At 59.5% G+C, this 10488-nt stretch overlaps 1 protein-coding gene across 1 annotated transcript in view; it reads left to right on the plus strand.

The window, feature by feature from the left end:
* LOC102041235 (delphilin) overlaps positions 1 to 8510 on the plus strand; it is a 33254-nt gene extending 24744 nt beyond the window's left edge. Inside the window, exons 14-23 of the mRNA XM_031061077.1 lie at positions 3 to 68; positions 847 to 934; positions 1833 to 1910; positions 2799 to 2995; positions 3518 to 3673; positions 4116 to 4202; positions 4640 to 4769; positions 6155 to 6273; positions 6791 to 6955; positions 7400 to 8510. Coding sequence (XP_030916937.1) covers positions 3 to 68; positions 847 to 934; positions 1833 to 1910; positions 2799 to 2995; positions 3518 to 3673; positions 4116 to 4202; positions 4640 to 4769; positions 6155 to 6273; positions 6791 to 6955; positions 7400 to 7471 — 1158 coding nt within the window. The 3' untranslated portion in view covers positions 7472 to 8510. The remainder of the gene's footprint in view (positions 1 to 2; positions 69 to 846; positions 935 to 1832; positions 1911 to 2798; positions 2996 to 3517; positions 3674 to 4115; positions 4203 to 4639; positions 4770 to 6154; positions 6274 to 6790; positions 6956 to 7399) is intronic.
* The last annotated feature ends 1978 nt before the right edge of the window (positions 8511 to 10488 follow it).

Raw genomic sequence — 10488 nt, forward strand, 5'->3', positions numbered from 1 at the left:
ACCACATGAGCGTCAAGCGGCTGCGCTGGGAGCAGGTGGAGAACTCGGAGGGCACCATCTGGGGACAGGTATGGCCCGGGAGAGGGGAGGGGGGCAGGTACAGGGGGTCCCAGCTGTGCCCCGGGGAGCAGTGACCTGTCTGAGGCTCTGCAGGGCTCCCGTGCATCCTTCGGTTGTTTGGAACAAGCTGCTGGGATGGGAGGGACCCTGGGAGCCTCCGAGCTGCTGATTTTGTCTGCAGCATCCTGGGGAGCACTCACCTGCCCTCAGGAGCTGCCTCCAGATGTGTTCTGCAGCTGTTGGGGGGGATTCAGTGGGAAAGGATGGGGAGGGGTGGAGCAGAGAGATGGGAGAGCCCGGACAGGGCAGGACAGGGGAGGGGACAGCAGAGGTGAGGGGTGACACAGGACAGGACCATCCTTTGGCATGGTGGCCATTAAGTGGTGCAGAACTCTGGGGTGGATCCCATCCCTTGCCAGGGTTTAACTCCCAGCCTCTGGTGTCTCCTGGACATGCCATGTTCCCTGTGCCCTGAGCAGCCAGAGGGGAGCTCTGGGATCATCGTCCAGTCCCACAGGCACGGAAACCCTGCAGGTCCCTGTCCCCAGCTCCTGGAATTCCCATTTATCCTTCAGTGAGGGGCTCATGTGCAAGGGGCAATGAAGACAGGGGTGCTCTGTAGGGTTTCAGCTGTGCAGGAGCTGAGTGAATCTGCAGGGCAGTGGCCGAGCCTCCGGTCGCAGGAGGTGCCACCAGCCTGTCCTGGGGACAGGGAAGGAGCCAGCAGAGGTGGCACTGAGGGGCTGTCCCTGTGCCAGCACAGCCCCTGACTCCTCCTCCCCACAGCTCGGGGAAGACTCGGACTACGACAAGCTCAGTGATATGGTCAAATACCTCGACCTGGAGCTGCACTTTGGCACTCAGAAGCCCACGAGTAAGTACTGAGCCCCGGAACAGGTCCTGGTGCCAGCAGAGACCGGTGCCAGCTGGGAGGGACTGGGAGGGGCTGGGGCTCGATGGGCAGCACGGCAGTGCCTGTCTGTGACATCACCCGTGCCATGAATTTGTTCATCCTCGGGATTTTGTGGCTGGGGGCACAGTGGATCATTAAGGAGGAGATGGTTTCATTATCTCCCTTAATTATCTCTGCTGCCATGGTCTATTTTCTCTCCATATTTCACTGGGCACTGAAAGCTTGAGGCTTTCACCAATTGCAGCTCCACTGCTTGAGAACTCTGGAAATGCTGAAAAAGCCACGAAAACATTCCTGTGTCCAAAGAAATCACCACCAGCAGCACTTCACTCTTTGTGCAGATAATCAGTGGATGTCCCCCAGAGCTGTGGTGATGGCTCTGGAGCTCTGTGCCTGTGCAGCTCCCATCACTCCCAGCCCCACGGGATCCTCACCCAGAGGAGTTTTTGGGTGCCACAAGCCCAGGCTGAGGTTGTGGAGTGGTGGTGATGCCGTGGGAGGCATTCCAGTGAAGCCAGCGGGATGTCTGAGCTGTCCTGCAAGGGCCAGGGTGCCCAGCTGGCAGTGGGATGAAATGGGGCTCATCTCAGGGGACACTGCTTGTAGGATGTTTCTGAGCAGTCTGGGATTTTCTGTGTGTTTCACCTCTCCTTTTACCTTTTTCAGCTCCAGCTGAGCCCTCCATTGGGGAGATCTTTGAATTGCAGAATTCAAGGATTCCTGGAGCCATTGCTGTGTGCAAAGCATCCGTCCTCCTCTCTCTCATTCGTGGTTTCATGTTTGCAGGACAGTTTTCTTCCCGCTGGAGCCGCCTGAGCCTGTCCTTACCCACGATTAAATCTTTCAGTTTCTCTTCCAGAGCCAACTCTCATGCCTGAAAACTTTAAAAAGAAAGACGTGGTTGAAATTTTGTCCCACAAAAAGGCCTACAACACATGTAAGTGAAGGTACCCCCAAAAGGGGCCCACAGGTGGGATGTAGAGAGCTGGAAAGGTAAAGGGAAGGACCACGAGCTCCATCCCATGGGCACAGCTCAGCTGCGATGGACTGGACTCTTCCTGCAGCCCAGAGCTGCCCCAGGCTGTGCTCAGCCTGGGCAGGGCAAGGAGGGAACGTTCTGGGCAAGGATGGGGATGGGATGTGCCTGGTGGTCCTGGGGACCCCTAGAGGGAAGCGGGGCAGTGGAGGGGCGGTGCTGCCTCTCCAGGATGTGTTTCTGGTCGGGACGAGGGTGGGAGGGCTCGGTGGGACCCTGCCAGGGCTCCCCCCTGGCTCTGGGGGGTGTGGGAGCAGGGCTGGTCCCAGGGCCTGTGGGTGAGGTGCACGCTGTGCCCTGGGGGTCTGTGGGACCAGAGCCACCCGTGGGTCCCCACGCAGCCCCTGCAGGGTCCCAGGGAGGGGACAGCCCTCCCTGAGCCAGGGCTGTGCCTGCCGGGGCCCCCGTAGGGGTCTCACTCTGTGGGGAGGTTGGTGTCCCGCTCCTGTCCCGCTCCTGTGCCCTGTCCTGCTGAGCTGTGCGTCGCTATTCCTGCCGGGCAGTGTGTCCCCCTGTCCTGTGGGGCAGTGTGTCCCTGTTCCTGCCGGGCAGTGTGTCCCCTGTCCTGTCCCCTATTCCTGCCGGGCACTGTGTCCCCCAGCACAGCCGGGCAGCGTCCCCCTGTTCCTGCTGGGCAGTGTGTCCCCCTGTCCTGTGGGGCAGTGTGTCCCTGTTCCTGCTGGGCAGTGTGTCCCCCTGTCCTGCCGGGCAGTGTGTCCCCAGCCCTGCCCCTCCCCGGGGTCCCCTCGTCCCCCCGGTGACAGTGACAGCGCTGTGCCTCCTCCGCAGCCATCCTGATCGCCCACCTGAAGCTGTCGCACGTGGAGCTGCGGCAGATCCTGATGACCATGGAGACGGATCGCCTGGAGCCCTCCCACATCAAGCAGCTGCTGCTCTACGCCCCGGACGGGGAGGAGGTGCAGCGCTTCCAGAGCTACAAGGAGAGCCCCGGCAAGCTCAGCGAGCCCGACCAGTTCGTGCTGCAGGTCCGTGCTCTGGGAGTGGGGCTGTGTGTGCCTGTCCCTGCCAGCAGCACACTGACACCTGGGAGATGCTGTGTGTGCCTGTCCCTGCCAGCAGCACACTGACACCTGGGAGATGCTGTGTGTGCCTGTCCCTGCCAGCAGCACACTCACCCCGGTGCTGGTGGCACTGGGACCGTGGGGGTGATGCTCAGTTGATGCCTGAGGGGTCTGGCAGCTCCCAGGGGCTGGTTCAGAGCTGCAGAGCCACCGCTGTGTTTGCTCCCTGGTGACAGTGGCTTTGCCCAGCTCTGATTTATTTTCCATTGACAAAGTCACCCGTGGGTGTTGGTGTGGAAGTGCCCATCCTGTGGCAGCACACCTGCCCTGTGCCACCTGTAGGTCCTGTTCCATGCCCAGGGCAGCAGAGGCTCTGTGCAGGGGGACTGTGGCACTGCAGATGGTGACCCTGCTGACGGTGACCCTGCAGATGGTGGCACTGCAGAAGGTGACCCTGCAGAAGGTGACCCTGCCCTCTTTGCCCAGATGCTGTCGGTGCCCGAGTACAAGATCCGCCTGCGCAGCCTCCACTTCAAGACCACCCTGCAGGAGAAGACCGAGGAGATCAAAGCCAGCTATGAGTGCATTTGCAAGGCCTCCCTGGAGCTGAAAAGCAGCAAGAAGCTGGCAAAGATCCTGGAGGTCAGAGCGGTCCCTTCTCCTTGTGACAGCCACCACTGGTCCCTGTGCACCCCCACACTGCCCTTCCCCCTGAGGAGGCATTTTGGGGTCCTGGCAGGGGCTGTGCCTGGCAGAGACAGAACAAATTCCACTGCAGGTCCTCCCTGACCCTCCTCAGATGAGCTGTCCCAAATTGCTGTTAATTCATTTGGGTTTGCTTTAAAAAAAAAAAAAGCAGGTGGGACAAATGAGGTCGCTGTGTGCTCAGAGGCATTTGCAGAGCAGTGATGAAACTCCTCAGCAGCTCCTGGCCAGTGACCCCCCCACCAGTTCCTTAAATCCATGGGGACAGTGTTTGTCTGCACATGAATGGATGGGGAACAGAGATTCAGAGTCCTGGGAGATGGGAGAACATAGGGGCAGGAGGTGACCAGCCCCTCACGCCCTGCTCTCCTCTTTGCAGTTCGTGCTGGCCATGGGGAACTACCTGAACAACGGGCAGCCCAAGACCAGCAAAACCACAGGCTTTAAAATCAACTTCCTCACCGAGGTGAGGAGAGCAGCTCGCTCCTGGGGCAAGGCACACCCAGCTGGGGGCTCCTTGTGCCCACAGAGCTGCTCTCACAGGGACCCTGAGTGCCAGGGAGGGTGCAGGAGGCTGGATTGACCCGCAGAGGGGACTTCAGGGAAGTTCTGCTGAGGGTCTGGTGGGAATCCCGCCCAGCTGGGGCTGGCCAGGGCCAGGTGTGGGCGGGAGCGGTGCTCACCCCACAGGGGCTGCAGTGGGACACCTGAGGGGTGGGGACAGGGACAGCCCTGCCCTGCAGGAGGGGCATCTCCACAGCCCTGATCTGTGACCGTTAACTGGGTGTGAACATTACATGTGAGTTTAACCCTTAACCCCGGGCACGTGGAGCAGCCCGCCCCGGTGTGTGCGAGCCCCGCTCCCTCTGCAGGGGGATCCTCACTTGTTCTGCTTTGCTGCAGCTGAACACGACCAAGACTGTGGATGGGAAATCCACCTTCCTGCACATCCTTGCCAAATCCCTCAGCCAACACTTCCCAGAGCTCCTGGGCTTTGCCAAGGACCTTCCCACGGTGCCGCTCGCTGCCAAAGGTAAAGGACAGAGGAGCTGCAAGCCCCGGGTGTCCCTGCACTGCCCCTGAGCCTGGGCTCAGCCGGGAGCTGCACAGCCTGGCAGGGGCAGCATGGGAGCCTGAGCAAGTGAGGAAAGGTCCTGAGCAGCAGGAGAGCCTTAGGAAAGGCTGAGCTCAGGGACAGTGAGGTGTCACCCATCCACCCCACACTGCTGCCCCTGGGCAAGGCTCTGCTCCAGGGAACGGGGACAGGAGCACAGGGAACAGCCTCAGGCTGGGCCAGGGCAGCTCAGGGTGGGATTTTGGGGAAAATTCCTTCCTGGAAACGCTGCCCAGCCCTGGCACAGCTGCCCAGGGCAGGGGTGGGGTCCCCATCCCTGAGGGGATTTAACAGACCTGTGGATGTGGCACTTGGGGACAGTGCTTGGGTTAGTGGTGGCTTTGGCAGAGCTGGGGAAACAGTTGGACTGGATGACCTTGGAGGGCTTTCCCAACCTAAACGATTCCACAGTCTGTGATTTTAAATGATGCACTGAATCCCTACAAAGCACAAGCTGGATTCCCCTTGCCCACCATCCCCTGCTGTTTGTGAGCAATTCCCTTGGGAATTAGTGCTACAGTGCATAAACAAAGGAGCAAACTCCAGCCTGGAGCTGTAAATTTCCACTGGAGGAAGGTCTGTACCTGGAGCTTTCCCAGCTGGAATTTGTATCTGGCCTAACTCTTAAATAACCCTTCCATCACTGGACGCTCCCAGCTGCCCAAACTCCTGGCACTGTGTCCCCCCTGTCCTGGTGTCCTGTGTCCCTCCTGGGTGTCCATCACCATCAGCCCTGTGTGCTCCTTGCCGTGTTTGGACCCTCCTGACTGCTCTGGGTGTTAGCACCAAGGGCTCCTGGTGACCTGGTCCCAGCAGGACTGTCTGTCTGTCTGTCCACCCTGCCTGGACAGCAGGACATGGGCGCAGAGCAGTGCGGACAGACAGACTGACTGTCACTGTAGGACACAAAAGAACACGAGCGCACACCGCTGCTCTCAAGGTGAAGAAAAGGGAACTTTTATTTTCTGACTCCAACATTTATAGTTTCCCTAAAGTGACAGAGGATTGGAGGGTGACAGTGCCACCTCTCCAATGACACCGGACAAACCAACGGCCCATCAAATTCCTCCTCCTCCATAAAATAATGCAAAACAATGAGTTATTTACAGAAAGTGTGTGAGGAAGTTCGTTACAAGAATGTCAACATCAGAAGGCTGAGAAAAACTTAAAAAATCAGGGCGACAACTGCCCCCTGGCCCACGCTCCTCACCTCACCTGTGGGAGCAGAGCCAGCCCCGCGTGTCCCACCCCGAGTGTCCCACCCCGCGTGTCCCTGCCCTGCTGACCCCGCTGTCCCCCTGCAGTGAACCAGAGGACCCTGACAGCCGACCTGAAGGACCTGCACAGCACGGTGAGTGACATCCAGAAGGCGTGTCACAGCATGCCGGCCACCGCCGAGGACAGGTTTGCCATTGTCATGACCGTATCCTTCTGTGAGAGGGGAGCCCAGCTCTGAGTGCCCCCGGGGAACCCTGCCGCTGCCTGGGGCTGTGCCTGGCACCCCTGGGAGCCAGCCTGGAGCAGGTTTGGTGTGTACCTGTGTGGCACAGCCCCAGGAACGTGCTGGGACATCTGTCCTTGGGAGCTGTGCTGACAGCGACAGCCAGCACCTCCACGTGTGCCTGTGCAGCATCCCCCTGCTGCCAGCTGGGCTGGGACCCAGCCATCTGATAAGACGTGCTGGGACATCTGTCCTTGGGAGCTGTGCTGACAGCGACAGCCAGCACCTCCACGTGTGCCTGTGCAGCATCAGAGATTGATAAGGGGGGCTGGGACCCAGCCATCTGATAAGAGATTGATAAGGGGGGCTGGGACCCAGCCATCTGATAAGAGATTGATAAGGGGGGCTGGAACCCAGCCATCTGATAAGAGATTGATAAGGGTTGGGACCCCTGCCAGAGGTGTGGAGCAGTTCTTTGTCCTTAAGCCAAGCCCTGCAGACCTTCCTGGAGAGTGCCCAGCCTGCCATGCGCTCCCTGGACGACCTCCAGCACAAGGCCATGGAGGAGTTCAGCAAGGTGCTGTCCTTCTTCGGGGAGGACTCAAAAATGACAACTTCCGAAGCCTTCTTTGGCATTTTTGCAGAATTCATGAGCAAGTTTGAGGTGAGTTGAGCCTTTCCAAGGCAGCAGGTGCTGCCTGTATCTCCTGTGGGGTGTCACTGAGGTGTGTTCTTGTGTGTCACTGGGATGGGGTTTTGGGAGCAGCTGTACCCAAGTTAGAGGCAACTTTTCTGATGATGATAAGGTGCAATTTTTCTAACACACAAATCAGCTGGCCAGGGTGGGACACTGAGGGAGGCCTCAAGCCCCAGGGGATGTGGTTGTTCATGGAGTCCTGGAATGGTTTGGGTTGGAAGGGACCTTAAAGATCACCCCATGTTCCCATGGCAGGGACACCTCCCACTGTCCCAGGCTGCTCCAAGCCCTGTCCAGCCTGGCCTGGGGCACTGCCAGGGATCCAGGGGCAGCCAGAGCTGCTCTGGGCACCTGTGCCAGTACCCTGAACCTCCTCCTGCCCCCCTGAGCGCTGCCCTTTGTGTCCCACAGCGGGCTCTCAGTGACGTGCAGGTGGGCGAGAGCCAGCGCAGCCCCAGGATGACCTCTCCCCTCGCCTGGTGACAGCCTGCAGCCACCTGAGGTGCAACAGCTCCTTGCCAACAAAGTGCAATTTGCTCCTGTCCAGCCTGGTTGTAAATACGCTGCTGCCACCTGCTCCCACCCAGCAGGGTCACGGACAGAGGGGTCGGGGCAGGCGGGCACTGAGAAGGCACCACAGGTCACAGAGGGTGACACGAAGACAAACCCTGCACTGGTCCTCACAGAACTTCCTTAGCACCCCCCACCTCCAGGGGATCCCTGAGCCCGGGGTTCTGTGTCCATCTGGTAAAACCCCACTGTCCCACGTTCCCCAAACACCTGTGACTGGTCCTGTGACTGGAGACCCTCCCCACGGGCCCTGCCCGAGCCTGGGGGCTCTGCCCAGGCAGCCCTGGGCTGGGGGAGAGCCACAGAGCCCCTGGGCAGCCAGGGCAGCTCAGCAGGGAAGGGAGCAGGGGGATGAGCAGGAGGGAGGGCACCTCCAGCTCCTCTGGGGCCCTGGGGATGCTGCTGAGTCCTGTCCAGTGCCTCTCCAAGACCCTCTGCCCTGGGGCAGAGCACAGGGGGGAACAGTGGAGCAGGGAGCACTGGAGGTGGCCCAGAAGCTTCAGTTCCCTTCCCCTGGCAGCCAGTGGCAGTGGAAAGCAGCAGGACCCTGCAGGACCCTTCTGGCACATCCCCGTGGTCCCGAGGACGGATCCGGTCTGATCCTTCCAGCTCACGAGTCCTTCCTGGCCCTCAGCTCTGCACAAAGCTGTGCCAGAGGCTGACAGGCCTTGAAACCCTCCCAAGAGAGCAACACCATCAGCACGAGGTTATTGGAACTCGCCAGCAGACAGCCCTGAGCATTTCCATGCCTCCTTGGAAAGCACAGGATCCCCGAGAGCCTGAGAAGGAGCAGGAGTGCTCTGCAGCCCCAGGTGCTGCTCTGGGGCATGGCAGGGGCAGTGGGGAACAGGGCATCCCCCCTGCTGCAGTCTGGAGGGGTTTAAAAGCTGATAAAACAGCTGTCAATCTGTCTGGGCATGTGGCACCTGGGGACAGTGCTTGGGGGAGTGGTGGCTTTGGCAGAGCAGGGGAAGCAGCTGGACTGGATGACCTTGGAGGGCTTTCCCAACCTAAGTGATTCCACAATCCTGGGAGAGCCCCTTTACTGTAGGAGCAGTTTTCATGGGGGATATCCCAGGGAACTCCAGAAGTGTCCAGGGCCACCTCCCGGTGTGCACACCCCCCCTCCAGATGTGCACAGCCACCTCCCGGTGTGCACAGGCACCTCCAGATGTGCACATCAACATCCCGGTGTGCACACCCCCCTCCAGATGTGCACACCCACCTCCCTGTGTGCACACCCCCCCTCCAGATGTGCACAGCCACCTCCCGGTGTGCACAGGCACCTCCAGATGTGCACATCAACATCCCGGTGTGCACACCCCCCTCCAGATGTGCACACCCACCTCCCGATGTGCACACCCCTTCCCGCCGTGCCCATCCCTCTGTCCCCACGGCCCGGCTGTCTCTCAGTGCCCGGATCCCCCCGTTGTGCCCCCGGCACGGAGGGACAGCGTTCCACGGCCGCTGCATGCGCCCGCGGGGGCTCTCGAGCTCTCCATGCTTCGTGAGCATCCCCTCCGTGCGAAACCCACCCGAATACCTCGGTGCAAAAACCCACCCGGGTCCCTCCGAGCAAAACCCACCGGTGTGAGTCCCTCCAGCCCCACCCGTGTCCCTCTGTCCCCCCGGTCCCGCACCGCCCCGCAGCCAGCGCCGTGTAGGTCCCGCCTGCCCCCGAGGCCAGAGCAAGGGCTCTGTGTCCCGCAGCCGCGCCGCTCAAGGACACAATCACCGACCGGTGCATTATTTCATTATTTACGGGAGACCTTACAACCCTCGGGTCTCCGGGTTTTGGTATTTTTTTAAACCCCGCCGTAGAAAGTGAGGTATATTTTCACAAGTGTTCTCCGTTTATACAGCTTTAAGTGCCAGGTAGTGGGTAGCCTTGTGTTCCCAGAGGTCCAGGACAGGGCCACGCTCCCTCTGCTCCTCTTTTCCCTTTTGGATGTTGCACACTGCATTCCGTTGATTTTTTCCCCCCTTTTTTTTAAAAACACATCCAATATTTAAACCACCAGAGGTTCTTTTGAAACTGTCCTGACAGAAGATGCTGTACATAGATTTTGCTACATGTTGTAACTTTCTGAAATAGTTAGAACTCCAATCCCTTTGGTATTTTTATGTGAATATTTTCAAAGAGCCAGAACTTCTGGTGATATGATTTGATAAGGGGACGATGTATATTCACAGTTCAGTCTCTACCCAATGCCTATGTGCTATTCCTAAAATAAAGCTACTGCCTTCTGCCTCCTGACTGCACAGACCTCTGTCTTCTGTCCAGAACTGCTGCTGGTCATGGTGTGAGGGATTCTGCACCTTCTGCACTTGTTGATCCTGGCTCTGGCACCTGCAGGGTCTCACCTGGCTGGGCTGGGGCTGGTGTGGAGAAGGACCTTCCTGCCCCACACCATCCGGGCTGGAGGGATCAAAATGAGCAGCAAATTCTTAAAATAGTACGGATTTTTAACTGCAGCCTTCAGAAGAAAACATTTAGTGAACTGTATGAGCCAGTGGATTGTTTCCCTCTGAAAAAGAATTCTTGGCTGAGGCTGAGTTCATGTCCCGGGGCGGTTTATCTCCCGTGACACTCGGAGCAGACAGACAGGAGCAGCTCCCTATCAGGTGCTGTGCTTCAGCCGGTTCACAGCAGCGCTGGGAGCTCCCCGGGGCTGGAGCAGCTCCGTGCAGAGCCACCCTCAGTGTCCCTGGCTGGGCACGTCACCTCCTTCCCTGCAGGCACTGACACCACGGGACCCCGGAGATGCGCTCCAGGGAGCGGGGAGGGCGGGTCTGGCGACCTCCGAGGGGCCCGTGCAACCTGAGCCACCCTGAAATTCCGTTTGAAGTGCTCCGACTCCTCCTGCCCCCAGGGACCGGCCCAGGCGGCTGCCACAGCTGCAGGGCCGGGCTGAGCCCATAAAGCAGCA

This window comes from Geospiza fortis, unplaced genomic scaffold (genome assembly GCF_000277835.1).
Source record: "Geospiza fortis unplaced genomic scaffold, GeoFor_1.0 scaffold213, whole genome shotgun sequence".
NCBI lineage: Eukaryota > Metazoa > Chordata > Aves > Passeriformes > Thraupidae > Geospiza > Geospiza fortis.